The 17452-nt window shown below is 45.8% G+C and overlaps 1 protein-coding gene and 1 pseudogene across 1 annotated transcript; both read left to right on the top strand.

Annotated features, from left to right (window-relative positions):
• Positions 1-413: 413 nt before the first annotated feature.
• On the top strand, positions 414-16780 carry LOC130678867 (zinc finger protein 836-like). The gene is made up of 4 exons (XM_057496684.1): positions 414-570; positions 955-1221; positions 4457-4582; positions 14612-16780. Exons 1-4 carry the CDS (start codon positions 414-416, stop codon positions 15106-15108), a joined length of 1047 nt encoding a protein of 348 aa, XP_057352667.1. The 3' UTR covers positions 15109-16780.
• On the top strand, positions 15289-16780 carry LOC118909993 (zinc finger protein 665-like; annotated as a pseudogene).
• Positions 16781-17452: the final 672 nt, after the last annotated feature.

Genomic DNA, 17452 nt, shown 5'->3' with positions numbered 1-17452 from the left:
CGCTGAGTAGCAGTTCAGTTAACTTCATTATTCTGTCATTCCCTGACACTCTCGCTTTCATAAATTCCTTCCTCATCTTGTCCTCTGACCTCCCTGAGTCTCTGAACCCTGAGGTCGCCCACATTATCTCTTTAAGTATATTTAAGTAAGTAGCTTTAAATAAAACTTTTACTCTGCTTCACTAGTGTGTCTCTGCCCTGCAATTCTTTCTGGCGGCGGGGACAAGAACCGAGGAAAATAAACAATTGAACCCCCCCCCACATAACATATTCAACAGTGAAAAGGAAAACATCTTATTTCCCAACGTCAGTGACCGTCACAACTCAAACCTTTTATCTTAAAATGTCTTCAACCATTAAAGAACGAAAGAAGCAGCCCTTCTTCACGTAATAGTACGCAAATACTTACTAACGATGGACCTGCGAAGCAGGGGCCAGCCGCCACCCTGGAGGACAGCCTCTCCCGCCCGCGGTCATGCGCAGACCGGCCCCGCGCACGCCCCGCCCCCAGGCCGCCCGCCTCTTCCTGCCGCGCGCGCAGGTCCCCGCAAACCTGGAAGCGCCGTTAAGCGTAAGTCCCGCCGCCCTCCGTCTCCCACATGCGGTCCGCGATCCCTCCGGCCTGCTCCCTGCCCACCACCCTGATACCTCCGACGTCGCTGCGGGCGCCCGCGAGCACCCCTTGCGGTTCACAGTCCCCGTGAGGCCGGGCCCCGCCCCTGGCCTCGCTTCCACGCGCCTTTCCCGTCGTTTTCCTGCCTGAAGCCCTTGCCTGGCGTCTCGGGCTTCCCGCGCCGGGTGACCCTCCGCCAGGGACTGTGCGGCGCCGGCCGCCCAGCTCCAGGATGGGGCCCACCGCGCCCGCCGGTCCCCTGCTGGCCCTTCCCGCCGCCCCTAACCGCCTCTCCGCGGCCTCGGGCCGGGCCCTCTGCCCCCCCAGGCCGCCACTGCTGAGGCGCCTCCTCCCCGGACCGCGGTGCTGGAGGGGACACCGGGGCTCGGGCCCCGGATTCCGCCGACGGTGAACGTGCTCTCCCGGGAGGCCGCGCCCGGTGCCGCAGCGCTCCTGGGCTCGCGGGAGACGGCTCTGGGGAGAGGCCGGGCCGGAGCAGCGGGGACAGAAGCGGGACGAGTTCGGAGGCCGGGAGGCTGCGGGAGAGCAGGCGCAGGGAGAGGACGGGCGAGCCCGGGAAGGAGCAGGCGGTGGGGCCTCCGGGTGCAGGTGACCCCTCGGGGAGGGAGGCCCTTGGGGGGCGGTGGGGGCGGGGGTCCGGGGAGGGTGCGCGCTGGGAGCCGTGGCCGCAGGGCGGCGTGGTTCAGGGCCCGAGAGGACCGGGGCGGCCCGGAGGGCGGAGGAGCGAAGCAGAGCCGCCGGGGGTGCCGTGGAGGGGACGGGGGGCGCGTGACCGGGCGGGAGGGCAGGGGAGTGACTGCGCTGGAGAGTGTAAGAGGGCGGGCGGAGGGCGGGAATGCGGGGAGAGCGGGGACCGTGAGGAAGGCCGGGGAGAAGGGGCAGCGGGAGGGGGACCAGTTGCAGTGCGCGGAGCAGTGGGGGGAGAGGAGGCACCGAAGGGAGAGACGGCAGGAGAGGGGAGGGCACCTGAGTGAGCAGCAACCCAGCGGGAAAACACAAAATCAAAGAGAAAAAGAAATAGGGAGGTGGATGTACAAAGTGAGAGACGGAAACACAGCATTAGAGAGGCGGGGGTGGAGGCTGGCAGGGCGGTGGTGGTGAGGCTCTGGATCCTGGTGATGCTCCGTGATGCAGCTGTGATGCATCGGTGGCTTTGAAAATACATCTAAAATTCGTTTCAGTTGTAGAGATGAGACTGAGAATTGCAAAACTTCTAATAGCTCTCTCTATTTTATATTTATTGTATGTATCTGAACGTAGCTTCCTTTTGCAACTTATTTAGCCAGAGGGCAGTGACCTGACTTGGTCAGCGGTGGGTCACCCTCTTCCTCTTTCCAGGCGTGGGTTAGAGGTTGGGAAGAGAAGTGGGACAAGAAATGACTGTCACTACATGGTCCCCTTTTTAAAGATACATTAAAATGACTTTATTTTTAGATTTTTGTAATGGAATTTTATATATGTGTATATGTATATATACCCACACTTAACATTTAATTCGTTCATTTGTAGTTTGAGATAAATCTTAGTTCATTCGACTTCTACTTCCCTATAATTAACTTCCCAAGTTTGGCGGCCTCCTCTAATGAACTCATGTCATTCTTTTCTAAATATAATATATTCACACATTTACCTTTGACACCAAAGTGATTTATATTTGATAAAAATTGGGTATTGTTTCCTCTTTAAATTTGTTTCTGATGTAAGCGAGGCCTGCAGGCTTTGTCCTCTGTATCTTCTGCTTTGGTCATGTTCATTGGTGATCAGTTAATAATTTTAGACTGTTTCGTTGGGTAGCTGGTAAGGATGTCAGTGATCTTTTAACAGTCAAAGCCTAACTTAACGAGTCTAATACTCAGTTTTCTTCCCGCTAATGTGATTTCTTAGCATAGTGAGCAGTGACCTAAGAGTAGTTGTTTCCCTCTGGTCTCTCTTGTCTTTTTTCTCCAAATGCTGAAGGTGGCCTGGATTGACTAGGAAGCTTTGTCCAACAGAGTCCAGCTATGTCTAATGAAAAGATTTGCATAAAAAAAAAAAAAAAGCAAAAAAAGAACAAAAAAGAAACCCAACCGTCAAAAAAGCTTAACTTGAAGTTTGTTCAGAGCTTACGTCTGCAAGGGACTCTTTAACATTTTGCACATCTATAGCTATGTTTTTACAATTTTGTGTTTTTAAAATATATCTAGAATGATTTTCTAGAAATGGAGTGAAGTGTTGGTAGCAGTGTGAGAACCTGGATGTGTATTTCTACCTGTGGATGTTAATTTTGTCATCTGATAATGGTGGATGTTCATCTTAAACACCAAAACGATCCCCCCATACACACATGCCTTTTATGCACTGTAGTCTTCTGTCTTCAAAAGCAAACATTCCCAATTAACTACTCCCCCCTCCATTCAGAGCCCCTTTTGTCGTATGCTTCGTTTAAGGGCACAGTGCACTAGCTTGCCTACAGCCCTCTTCAAATCTTGCGGACAGTTGTTGCTTGAACCCCGTCAGTCAAGCTTTCACACCCGCTGTGCCGATACTTTTCTTTCCAGTCACCGGTGCCCTCCCCGTTTCCGAGTCCATCCTCTGGTCTCCTCTTCTCATCCTCCTCGTCCTGGCAGCAGCAGGTTCCGCAGCTGATGGCAGCTGCTTCCTTGAAAGACTGATTTTCTTGGCTCTGAGGACATGCCCTTCTTAATGTTTAAAAATCTGTTGACTTTAATTTTCTTCTACCCCCGTCCCCCAGATCACTTCTCAGATCCCCCTGATGGACTTTAGAGGACTCTCTTGTCTGTGAATGTGCAGTATCCCAAGGTGGAATCCTTGAACATCTTCTCTGTCTTTACCCCCTACCTTGTCTCTTGCTCTCACCTGATGACTTCCACACCACTTCCCTGTCTCCCGAGTCCCCTCCTAAACCCCTATCTCTCCCTTGAAATCCAGAATGCTGTTTCTCACTGTGTCTGCCACATCTCTGCTAGGTTGTCTAACAGAATTCTGTACCTTATTTTGCCCAAAACTGCCGTCATAAACTCCCCTAAATATGTTCCCCCTCTGTCCTCAGGCAACCCGGTACTTCCTGGGGCTGAGGTGACCATCTTGGCATTTATATAAAATATAGGATACTGCATTATTAGTAAGTGTCTTCTTGTATAAGATAAAGAAGAAATCATGTTAATCTAAAATAGGAAATACATGATTTGTAAAATTCTTTTGAGATGTTGGGGGAAAGGTTGGGGGACACGTCCCTCCCGGCCTGCTTCTGTCTGGACCCCCTCCTGTGTGTGTCCCCTCCCCGCTCCAGCCACACAGGCCTTTCCTGCGGCCAAGGTGGCTGCTGTTAGTGTCTGTGAGCTGTTATGCTGATAGCATGTTAGTACATGTAAAGCATTGAGTAGCACCCAGCACATTAGAAGCGTTAAAGCCTTAAGCCACTGCTGTTACTATCATCACAATGTTTAGGTTCCTACTTTTCTTTAAAACCTCTGTGGACACTGTCATCTCTGAGGCCACCTCTCCTGCTCTACTTTGTCTACATGTGGGACATCACTCATTATGAAGAATATAGTATCTGACACTTAGATATAGGGCACCCAGTACTGAATTTGTATTTGTGCGTTTCATGTGTTGTCCCCCATATTGAGAAGTGCACAGATGAGGAGCACATCCTAGGGAAAAGCATAGTATATTAATGTTAGAGACACACAACTCACTCAGAATCCCTTTATTCGGATCTGTTAGAACATACAGTTCATCCACATCTCCCCCGACACCTCTGTCTCCTCATTTCGTGTGAGGATCTCCCCTCATGCTCCTTCATGAACTGTTTTCATTTCAGGGACGGTTGACCTTCAGGGATGTGGCCGTCAGATCCCCCAAGAGGAGTGGGAATGCCTGGACCCTGCTCAGCGGGCCTCGTACCGGGACGTGATGCAGGAGAACTACAGGAACCTGGTGTCCCTGGGTGAGGATGGCGTTCCTGCAGAAGTGCGGGTTGGGTATCTCTGCCTTTTCTCTGGTTTGCCCCCAAGGAACCCTCGCAGTGTGCTCCTGAGGCCAAAGCCCCTTCAGTCAGACATGGAGAGCTTCGTAATGTGGCGTCTGCACTTTCACTTCACTCCTTTTCCAGATGACACGGCTAAGATAAATACGTGTAAAGCCCTGTGCTGTGCTTTCCAGTAGCCGCTTTCCTGTTTGCTGCCTCTCTGCTTTCCATTCAGTAGTTCTTGGAAGAGACCAGATGTCTCACTGTTCTGTTCCCTGTGCATTCAAGAGGCAGGTGGTTGGAGGGGTTTGTGCAGTAGGTTTCTAGACCTGTCTGAAGTGTCCTTCTCTCCTCACCTGAGCCCGGAGCTAGGATTCTAGAAGTGCCACAGCACGTCCCATTCCTTTCTTTATACACTGGAATTTTCTCTTACTGGTCTGAATATTATCTGCACAGAAGATCCCTGAACAGCAGAGAGAGAAAATTGGAAAAAACCAAATGGGTGGGATCATATTAGGTTGTGAGCACAGGCAGGGCTCAGGAGGGCAGAGGAAGGCCCAGCACTAAGAGTGTGGGTCCCGGACCCAGGGGGGGAGGGTTCTGTGGGAGGACCGACGCCGCTTCCTGGTGAGCCCTCAGGGGAACCTGTTCTGCCCAGCACATGGCTCTGAGGCCTCAGCACGTGAAGGGTCCCCTCTCACACCCCAGCGGTGTTGCAGCTCTGGCAGAGAGACGGCAAGGTCTTCGTATGATGTGTTACATGTCCTCGGAGTCCTGTGAGGTCCTTGGTCCTTGACCTTGCTGTTGCAGGCTGAGGGGATGGCGGTTTCAAAGGGGTCCCCTTCACCCTGGGTCTGTGGTGGGCGGGGTTCTACCGGATGCCCAGCCAGTTCTCACTCAGTGTGGATGAGAGCCAAGGCCTCTGGCTGCCCCCCCCCCCGCGTCCTTCCCTCTCCAGCCCTGGCTGCTCTGCTTGGACACCCCGTGGGGAGGCGGGAGGGCCGTGCCTGCGCCTCCACTCCGTCCTGCGCCCAGAATCCAGTGGCACTGCCTCGGTCCCTGTCTGCCTGCTCAGGTCCCTCTGCCACCTCCGCCCTGCTTCAGCCCCCTCGGGGGGTGTGCGGGGGGCAGGCAGGTCTGATCTCTGTGGTTGCTTTGAGCACAACTGTGAACTCAGCGGACAGGGTGGGCCTCGCTGGGGTCCCCAGGCCTGCATGGGGAGCACCTCTGTCGGGCTCTGACCTTGGTGTCTGTGGGAGAGCACACGGTCCTTCGCAGGTCCTGGGACATCGAGCCCCTCAGCTGGCGTCCTGTCCCTCCCCTGCTCTGCCTAGTGGGGGAATGTGGAATCTTCCTGATCTCATGCATTCTTAACTTGGCCTGATTTTGCCTCTGAACCATGCTTCGGAAGTACACGTCCCTAGGGTCTGGAATTTCATCCTGCTCATTTTCTGGGGTAATTCACCTCTGCTGGGCCCTCACGTGCAGTGGGTTGACCTGGTGACAGAAGAGCTGTGGCGAGGGACTCGGACTGCAGTGTCACCCTGGACCCTGCAAAAGCGCCCCTGGAGGCTGGGGGCGTGTCCCGGATTCCGAGCTGGAAGTCCCAGGAGAGCCTGGCTGACAGGTGTGCCCAGGGCTTTCCCAGGGTTTGCGGGGTGTCGCAGGAGGAGCCCGCGGGCCCTGTGTGTGGGGTCACACAGGCCACTGGTCACCCTTAGTCCCCTTGAGCCACAGTAAGAGGTGGGGAGTGTGTCCCCGGGAGAACATGCCCAAGGCCGCGTGCCCCTCCTCCCTCTGCTGACCGGGCCGTTGTCCCTGCGGCAGGTCCGCCCCGTGGGCGCCGCTGTTCCCTCCACGCAGGAAGCACGGCTGTGGGGCACCTGACGAGGGAGCTCGCGAGGGGAGTGACGTGCTCTCTGAGGGCCTCTGTCACCCGTTCGGTGTCAGCCACTGCCTGCATAAGATGTGTGGCTTTTTCTCTGGTTTGTTTTCAGTTCTTTATACATGATTTGTAGGGTTTTTTCAAAGTTTTTATTTATAGGTACAAGTTGGATATTCTAAGTTACTCTCCCTGCCTGGAATTACCACATCCATGCTGGTATATTGACTTAGTACTTCAGTATCTCATTGTATTTACAGGAAACTTAGCCCCTTGCTTGCACTTTATCAAGTTCTCCACTTTTGTTTATAGCACCTATGTTTCCTGTGAAGTTTCTGAAGTTCTGGGAATTGCTTCTCCTGGGTGCTCATGAAGCTATTAGGTTGCCGTCTTCCTTTCCCTCTGAAGGTCGTTTCAGGGGCCTCAGGACCCTGTTGCCGCAGCCCCTGGTGCTGCCCTGTTGTCCTCTGGCTCTTATTTGCTGTGCGTGTGGCTCACCTCGTGTGTGCACGTGAGCCTGCTGTGTGGGTCTCCAGGCCGCAGCCCGAACCTGCTGCTGCATGGGTGCTGCCCCGAGGAGCACCCTCAGTGAGCACCCTTCCCCGTGTGGGCCATTCACGTACTCTCTCTGCAGCTGGCTTTTCTCCTGATGATGTTTATAAACGCTAATTGACTAATATGGGAATGAGTGCACATTAGGTGTCTCAGATTTACAGTGGTGACTGCATCTACTAATGCAGAGTCCGAGCACCCCTGACCTCATGTCTCTCTTCGGTCATGTCAAATAACCCTCATTGTCATGTACATTGTTAGAGCTTAGCAGAGTTGAAATATGCCATATTTTTCTAGTGTTCAATACAGGTGCCACTGATTGCCAGGGGAATTTAAACTCACTTGTTTTCTTCCCATATTTCCTTATCCCCAGCCCCTGTCAATCACCATTCTAGTATTTTTATTTTGGTGAGTTTGACTATTTTAAATACCTTTCATTAGTGAACTCATAGCCATTTCTGTGACAGGCCTATTTCACTTGGCATAACATCCTCAAGGTTTATCCTTGTAGCAAATGACAGGATTTGTGTCTTTTCTTTAAGCCTGAGTAATATTTCATTATTTGTGTATATATATACATATATATATATATATGTATATACATATACACACCCCACATTTTGTGTGTTCACCTGTCAGTGGCCTGGGGGCTGCTCCTACCTCTTGGCTAATGTAAACACGCTTCTGTGAACCTGGGGTCCGGAGAGCTGTGCGATCCTGCTTCCATTTCTCTTGTCTGTGTACCCGGAGGCTGAACTGCTTCATCCTACGGTGTATGGATCCATTCAGGCTCCTGTGACTCAGTACCATGCAGGGGGTGGCTTATAACCACAGATATTTATTCCTCACCATCCGGACGCTGGGCAGCTGAGATCAGGGTGCTGGAATTCGGGTCTTAAGGAGGACACCGTGCTGGGTTGCAGGGGCCCAACTCCTGCTTGTGTCCTCTCATGGCCGATGGGGCCTGGCTAGCTCCCTGCTCGCCCTCATGAGGGGCTAACCCTGACCATGAGGACTCTGTCCCCCTGACCGGATTACATTCCAAGTCCTGCTGTTGTATTTTAGAAGGTTCAAACATACAAATTATAGAGGGCTACCAGCTTCAGTCCATGGTTTCCTGCCCCTGGCCCTGAGATTTCATGTGCTTTCGCATGCCCAGTACATTCATTCCATCCCAGTATCCTTGCAGGGCAGCTCGTTCTGGCATCAACTTTACAGTCTAACTTCTAAAGTTGCATGTGATACCATCTAAGTGAAGTAGAGTTGTGACTGACAGGATTCTTCCTGAGGCAAAGCCCATCAAAGCTGTAAACTTGGAAAATGAACAGAGTATCTTCTTTCCAAAATCCAGGGTGGAACCGGCATAGGACAGGTATCACTGTTTGATAAGGGGGAAGTAGGGACGAAGGAAGTGTTGATGGACCGCAGGCACGTCCACAGCCTAGCACGGCGAACTCCACGAGGTCTTAGGGCTAGAGAACAATGCCCTTATCTTCCTGCTCTGCCCTCCAGGCCTGCTGGACAGCGGACCTGCTTCCAGAGCCAGTGTCTTGGGTTCTGCCTGGCCTCAGTTCTCCTGGGCTGGGGTTGAGAGCCCACAGTTTTACTTGGGAGGCATCTTGCTTGTTGAGTGTGAGGCTGTGCCCTGCACTTTGAAACTGAGGAGGCAGCCCTGATGACCGCTGACTTGCCCTTGGGGTCATTCTTTGTGTTGAAGAAGAGGGTGAGTTTGCAGCCAAGGTGCTCAATGGTCCTGTCCTGTGAAGTCCAACCTTTCTTTTCTATCTCCTTTCCCTTCAGTTCAAACTGACAGTTTTCCTGTTGGTGTAGCTTATTGAAGCCTGTAGTTCACACCCCTAGTAACCAAACAGTAGCTTGGCCACTGCCTTAGTGTCCTGCACATGCTTCCTCATGTTTTTTGCAATACGTTAGGCTGAGAATTTCCAAATCTTGATGTTCTACTTGCTTTTTGCTTAATAACTCAGTCTTCAAGTTATTTCTTGCATCACATTGAACCATAACCAATGAGGACAAACCAGGCTGCTACTTAAGCCCTTGGTTTAGAAATCTCCTCAGCTAAATATGCTATTTCATTGCTTGTAAGTTCTGTCTTCTTCACAACTGTAGAACATGAATGCACATCAGCCAAGTGTTTTGCCACTACTAACAAGGCTCGTCTCTTCTGCCTTGTGCAGTAGAATACCTCTCATTTCCTCTGAAACCTCACCAGAGTGGGCTTAGCTATATCACCACCACCATTTGATCCACGATTAGTTACCTACTCTCCAAGACGAGGGAAGTTCTCTCTGCAGCTGTCTCCTTTCCTCTCCGAGCCATCTCCACAATCACATTTACTTTCCCTGCATGACAGCCTCAGCTTCAAGTATGCACCTCAAAACTTCCAGCTTTTACTCATGTCCCCGTTCAGAGCTGCTTCCACATTTTCAGTGTTTGTTACAGCAGTTCCCACTTCTCAGTACTAATTTCTGTCTTAGTTCAGACTGTCATCAAAATACTGAAAACCAGGCTAATGGCATTTATTACATCTGTTTCTCATCGTTCTGGAGATGGGAAGTCCAAGATAGGTGCCAGTAGGGTCCGGGGAGGCCCCACTTCCTGGTTGTGGCTGCTGACTCCTTGTGTCTTCTTGGGGGACAGAGAGAGGGGGCTGGCGCTCCGCCCCCTCGCTGTGACGGCACTGCTGCCATCTGGGGGGACTCCACCCTCACGCCTCCTCACCTCCCAGATGGCCCACCTCCAGACTGGGGCTTGGATCTCAACATACAAACTTTAGGGGGATGCAAACATACTTAGATAAGGGCATATACAAATTCCACTGTTAGTTTTCAGGGAACTGCCCTTCTGTTTTTCCATTGCAACTGCATTTTACTTTCTTACCATTAGTAAATAAAAATTCCTATTTTTAACACCCTTGTCAACATTTTTCTTTTTTTTTTTTTAATGTAGACATCCTAATGGGTGTGAAGTGATACTTACTTGTGGTTTAGATTTGCATTTCTCTAGTGGCTAGTGATATTGAACATCTTTTCTTGTGTTTGTTGCCTAGTCATATGTCATCTCTGGAGAAATGTCTGTTAGGTCCTTTCTGTGTTTTTTGATTGGGATATTTGGGGGTTTTGTTGTGATTGAGTTGCAGGAGTCAGTAGTATGTATTTATAATGGATTTATAATAGGAAATATATATTTGGTCTCCGTCACGTTTTCTGGCACAGAACTCCTGAAACCCTTGGAACTTCCTGAATGATAAATGCAACGGGAATATCTTTTGTTAAAAAATTTGGTCTCTTGTTCTCAGTTGCTAGAATTGTTTCAGTCATAAAGTTGAAATGGGTGTCTTCTTATTCATAACAAGCCATCTTCAACCACACCTAAGTTTGTGAATGAGGTGAGTTTTTGGAAATCCCGTAAGGATGGTGGACTAGTTGCCCAGCAAGCCAACCCTCTGATTAGAGGCGACTTTCAATCCCACCACGTGACTTCCCAACAGAGAGTGGCTGGACATGAGTCCTGCGAACAATGGCCAGTGATTTAATCAGCAATGCCTGTGTAGTGAAGCCTCCACAAAAACCCAAGAAGACGGTTTGGATGGATTGTGGGTTGATGAACACATGGAGCTTTGAGGAGAGGGGTGTGCTGGGAGAGGTGGGTGCTTCGCACCCTTTGCTCCTATCTTGCCCTGTGTCTCTGAGCTATATCCTTTCATTGGAAATTGGTAATCTAGTTAAGTAAAATGTTTCTCTGAGTTCTAACAAATAATTGAAGCTAAGTAGGGCGGTTCATTGGAATTTCTAATCTGTAGCTGTTTGGTCAGAAGTCCAGGAGGGACGGCTTAGATGTGATTGGTATTTGGAGCTGGCCGGGCCGGGGCCGTCTCTAGGACTAGGCCCTTAGCCTGTGGGATCTGACACTGCCTCCAAGTAGTGTCAGAATTCTGTTGAATTGCCAGAATTGAGTTGACCTGTAGGACACCCAGGTGGTGTCAGACCATTGCTTGCTGTTGGGGGAACCTCTCCCCACCCGTCGTAGAAAGACTTTTTTAGAGTTCTTCATACATTCTCAACATTAACCTGTGTGTGATTTGCAAATATTTTCTCTCATCCCATAGATTGCCCTTCACTCTTGATTGTGTCCTTTGATGTGCAATAATTTCTAATTTTGATGTAGTTCAGCTTACCTGGTTTTACTTTTTTTGGCTGTGCTTAGGGTGTTATATCTGACATTACTGAATCCAATATCATGAAGCTTTTCACTTTTCTTCTAGGAATTTTTAATTCTAGGTGTTAAGTCTAGGTATTTGATACATTTTGGGTTAATTTTTGTATATGGTGTGAGCTAATAGTCTAACTTTATACTTTCGCATGTCAATATAGTGTTCTCAACATCTTTTGTAGAGTAGGCTCATTTCCCCCCACTTAGTGGCCTTCACGTTGTTGTGGAACATCATTTGACCACATGTACAAGAGTTTATTTCTGGTGTGTCTGTTCTTTTCTGCTGGTCTCTGTATATGGTCTTTATGCTAGTACCATATTGTTATGTTTACTTTAGCTTTCTAATATGTTTGGAAATAAGGAAGTATGACACCTCCAACTTTGTTCTTCTCAAACTTGTTTTTGCTATTCACAGTCCCTTGAAATTCCATACAAATCGAAATGAATGGATGTATTTCTTCAAAAGGTACTATTGGGATTTTGTAGGGGTTTCATTGAATCTGGCAGTTTCTTTAGGTAGTGTGATATCTTGACAATTTAAAAAAATTCATTCATTAGTTCTAGTTGGTTTTTTGGGGGCCAGTGGAATCTTCAGGATTTTTATGTATACAATCACTTTGGGTATGAACAGAGGTAATTTTGCTTCTCCTTTTTCTATCTGGATACCTTTTGTTTCTTCTTCTTGCCTGTTTGTTTTGGTAGGACTTCTAGTACTGTGTTGTATAGAGATAGAGTAAGCATCCTTGTCTTGTTCCTGATCTTAGAGGAAGTTCAGTCTCCAACCATTTAGTATATTTGCTGTGAACTCTCCATGCGTAGCTTTTATTATGTTGAGGTGTTTTTTTCTGTTCTTAGTTTATTGAGTGTTTTTATCATGAATGAACAGCTGTTGACTTTTTCATCAATAGAAACGATCATGTGGGTTTTTTCATTTTGTTAATATGGAGTATTACATGCAATGATTTTCATATGTTGAACCATCTTTACCTTCTAGGAATTTTGTATAATCCTTTTTATGTGCAGTTGAATATAGTTTATAGTTGTTTTGTTGATGATTTTTGCATCATTATTCATCAAAGATACTGTTCTGGTTTTCTTGTAGTGTTTTTGTCTACCTTTGCTATTTGAGTAATTTTGACCACATAGAATGAGTTTGGAAGTGTTCTGTCCTCTTTAGTGTTTTTGTATGAGTCTAAGCTTGGTGTTAGTTCTTCTTAAATGTTGGGCAGAATTCTGCAGTGAAGCTATCAGTTCTTTTTGATGAATGTTTTTTGATTAGTGATTCATTCTCCTTATAATTTATAGGTCTACTCTGATTTTTTTCCTTTCCTGAGTAGGTTGTGTTTTTCTAGAAAAGTGTCCATTTCTTCTAGGTTAGCCATTATTTAGGCATAGAATTATTCATAGTCCTCTTTTGCAATCCTTTTGATTATAAGATTATAATCAGTTGATTAGAATCCATTTGTAAAGTCACCTCTTTCATTTATGATTCTAGTTATTTGAGTCTTCTCTTGTGTTTTCTTATTAATCTTGCTAAGGTATTCTCAGTTTTGTCAATCTTCAAGGTACCAAAACTTGATTTCCTATAGATTGTTACGAACTTTCATACATTTTTCTGTTCACTGTTTTGTGAGTAAGCATTTGTCTGAGTGGTGCAGCTTTTTATCTGGTTTCTAAGGATATTCCCAAAGGATTTTTTGTTTGTAGATTGTTAATTTGGTGACTGCAAGGAGTACTTGGAGTGTCTGAGTTTACTGATCCTCTTTCTTGATAACCATATCTTTTTTATTGCAGTGATTGTGTTAAGAGATTGAGGGATATAAGTTTAAGTATTTAGAGAAGCCCAGCAGAAAGGACACTTATTTCTAGCAGCATACAAGGGATGTACCCCTGAAAAGTTCATATACAAATATCAAACTTATTTTTAAAAAATTAAGCTATGTCATTAATGATTTAGTAAGATTCTTTTTCATTTTTATTCCTTATACAGAGTTTGAGCATTACATCCTTAAAATGATCAAACTTTGTCAAAAACCTCATGCTAGCTTTGTGGCCCCAACAGAACTGCTCAACAAGCCAGGAGATGATCGTTCAGAATCCAGCATCTCCCTACTTTGTTGAACTGGTGATACGATTTTATTGTTATCTTCATGTGTGTACAGAGTAAACTCATCCATCACTACTTGGTGGACATTTCCTGGTTTTTCCTCCTGAGTCCTGCTGAAATCATTGCCCCTGTCTCCTGGAATATCTACATGTTTCTCTTGAACATATTCATGGAAATGGAGCTCATGGGATATTCAAGTTGATAAATTCATAGCACATGTTATAATACACGTAACCTTTGTCCATACGACATGACACTCTGTCCCTTTTTAAATCTCTTCCATTTTTTCTCCATGCCCGTAATATAATTCCTTGTGTTAAAAATGGGATACTAGTCTGCTAGTTGCTAAAACTTTTTTTTCTGCCAAGGTCAGTTTTTGAGTTGCCTTTGTACAGTTTTATTCCCACAGATGTGCAGGCAGAAGCTGTGCTACCACGTGCCCCTTGTCCCTGTCCTCCTCTCCTGACCTTCCCCAGTGCAGACCCTTCCTCATGTGGTACCTTGGTCTGGGTTAGATGCACTGTTATTTCCTAGCATATAAAGTTGTACTCTGAGCTCCCAGTTTCCCCAGCACTTCTTTCATCCTCTGTCCTCTCTTCACCCACTGGACAACTTTCTCAGGCCTTGACCTAATCTGGTATGCTCAGGGGTGATGACTCAAACGGTTTCTATGAGGGTCAGTTGAGTAATTATATCAGTGACACAGCTCAAATCCTATATCCTGCCCTTCAAGTTTTTCTTTCTAAACTGGTGGTATTTGATGTAACCTTTTGTAATCTGTACTGCCTGGTTGGACAGTCATTCTTAAGAACACGTGTGAGTTAGTAGGTCCAGGATCGAACCCCATTTCTCTCACAGTGCTGTTTACTGCCAGTTGGTATGCTCTTTGCAATCAAACTTTTGACAAAGTTTAAGCATTTTAAGGGTGTAATCACATGAAATAAAAAGTGAAAAAAACACTCTTTTTTTAAGAGCTAAAGTGTCTGTGCAACATGCATGTTTCTGACTTAGGGTGTTTCCATCTAGGTTGTCCTAAAATTAATTTGAATAATGTGTGGTCACTCTTTCTTTTTTGAAGCATTCTATTATTTTAGTGTTCCCCCACATTGGAAGATTCTGGTTGAGAAGTTTCAGAATCTGTTCAGTATATTACTTTTGGTGTAATATGCTTTTAGCATGAAACATTTATTTACAAACTGTAATTAATAGGATACCTATGGTCCTTTATATCTTGTAGGTATTTCTTCTACACATGTGATCAAGAATTTACAACCAAAGGAGAATGGTAATAAAGGAATATCCCAAACAGTGATGTTGGGGAGACATATAAGCCATGAAATCAAAGATTTGTATGTTAGCGAAATCCAGGAAAATCCTGACATTGAGTGTCACTGGAAGGATGATGAAAGAATTTATAAAGGAATACATAAAAATCATCTCCCTCTTAGAAGAGATCAACCTAAAAATGAAGGGATGCAGGAAAGAAGCCTTTTGAAAATCAGCCTGGGGTCACCTGTCAGGATGAACTGTCTGTATTTCAAACTGAAGGGGAAATTCATGAATCTAATGAAGTTAAGATGTCTCTCAGCAGTAGTTCCTCAGTTTCACCATGTCAAAGAATTTCTCCTGCTATCCAAACCAACAATTCCAAAAAATATGGCAATGATGTTATGCATTCTTCAACAGAGACACAAGAGCAGACAGCACACAGGGGAAAACCTTGCAAATGTCTAGACTGTGGCCAAACCTTTAACCAGGGCTCGCACCTGACTAGACAGATAATCCATATTGGAAACCATATAAATGTGACATATGTGGGAAAGTCTTCAGTAAAAACTCTTACCTTGCAAATCATTGGAGAACTCATACTGGGGAGAAACCATACAAATGTAATCAGTGTGGCAGAGCCTTTAGTTTGAGTTCAAACCTAACTTCCCAGAGGCAAACCACACTGGAAAGAAAGCTTACAAATGTTATGAATGCAACAAAGCTTTTTTCCATAGTTCCAAACCTGTACAACATCACAGAATTCATAGTGGGGAGAAACCACACAGAAGTAATGAAGGCAGTAAACCTTTTTTCCAAAGTTCAAGCCTGGCTGACCATCAAAGAATTTGTATTGGAGAGAAATCATACAAGTGTAATGAGTATGGCAAAGCCTTTATTGTGAGTTCAATCTTAACAAGTCATCAGGTAATCCATAGTGGAAATAATCCTTACCAATGTAATGAATGTGGTAAGCATTTTATTAAGCATTCATAACTTAGGATTCATGAGAGAATTCATACTGGAGAGAAGCCTTTTAAGTTTAATGTGTGGCAAAGCCTTTCGCAAGCCTCAAACCTCACTACACATAAGATAATCCATACTGGAGAGAAACCATATAAATGTGACATATGTGGGGAAGTCTTCAGTAAAAAGTCACACCTTTCAAATCATCGGAAAACTCATACTTGGGAGAAACCATATAAATGTAATGAGTGTGGCAGAGCCTTTAATTCTAGATCAAAGCTAAGTAAGCATAGGGTAGTTCATATTGGAGAGAGACTTTACAAGTGCCCTGAGTGTGGTAGAGCCTTTACTCAAGGTTCACACCTCACTAGACATCAAATAATCCATACTGGAGAGACTTTACAAATGTAATGAGTGTAGCAGAGCCTTTAGGTTGAGATCAAGCCTAACTATACATCAGTTAATCCATACTGGAGAGAGACCTTACAAATGTAATGAGTGACAAAGCCTTCAGTCAAAACTCAAAACTTAAAAGTCACAGGAGAATCCATACTGGAGAGAAATCTTTCAAATGTTTGTGGCAAAGCCTTTAGTTTGAGATCAACCCTAACTAAGCATCAGGTAACCCGTACCGGAGAGAGACCATACAAAATGTAATTGTGGCAGAGTGTTTAAGTTGAGATCAACCCTAAGCAAGCATCAGGTAATCCGTACTCAAGGGAGACCTTACAAATGTAACGAGTGTGGCAAATTCTTCACTTGAAAGTCACAGAAGGATTCATACTGGAGAGAAACCTTTTAAAAGTAATGAGTGTGGCAGAGCCTTCAGTCAGAAATCATACCTTGCATGTTACTGGAGGATTCATACTGGAGAGAAACCTTGCAAATGCCCGGATTGTCGCAAAGCGTTTACTCAAGCCTCACACCTCACTGGACATCAGATTATTCATATTGTAGAGAACCTTACAAATGCCACTGAATGTAACAAGGGTTTTAGTATTGCCTTTAGGTCAGGCTTCACCAAATACTTAATTCTATGCAGTTAATATGGGGAAGTTTTAAATAACTGCTCATTCTGGACGAGATAAATATCCAGCTGCTCACCTCTGGAGCATGATGCCTGTACTACATCTTGAGTGTGTAATTTGCCTTATTAAACTACTCTTTGTTTTTACCTGCCTGATCTGCTTGTGAATTCTTTTTGATCAGAGTCACGAACCCTCCCACAGGGTTGATGTGTCAAGTAGTGTGCAGGGAGATCTCCCCAAATTGGATTGCCTGGTAACATTTTGGCAAACACAAAGGGACTTCACATGGTACTTACTAATAATGGTCTAGTCATATTAATCAATATTGTATCCTTGACAAAAGCATAAATGAACCAACATGTCAGCTCTGATGGACAATGTCAAGATGCAACAGGGTCACCTAGAAAACACTATTCTTAAGATAAAACTTTAAAGCAAATATTAATCGCCCTATACACCATGTATACCAATCCATATTCAAAAGAACCTATAAAAACCCAAACCCTAAAATCTTTACTTTCACTTTTTCTCTCTGAGCTTGCCTACATGCTTGAGTATGTACTTTGCATTTTAAACATAACTTCTTTGCTTAAAAAAATATGTCTTAGAAACCACAGAAATGAAGTCCATGTTATAAGGATTTTATCCAGTGTTCACAAATTGAGGGACATACTGGAGCAATAATTTACACATGCAGTGAGTGTGGAAAAGCCATATCTTTGAGTTCAAGAATTATTCAGCAACAGAAACCGTGTTAAGTTCATGTAGCAGAGGCTTTATGCAGGGCTCCCAATACAGTAGACATGATATACATGTTC

Source organism: Manis pentadactyla (genome assembly GCF_030020395.1).
Source record: "Manis pentadactyla isolate mManPen7 chromosome 15 unlocalized genomic scaffold, mManPen7.hap1 SUPER_15_unloc_1, whole genome shotgun sequence".
NCBI classification, from domain to species: Eukaryota; Metazoa; Chordata; class Mammalia; order Pholidota; family Manidae; genus Manis; species Manis pentadactyla.
The sequence above is the reverse complement of the archived record's forward strand: the minus strand, read 5'-3'. Positions and strand labels throughout refer to the sequence as shown.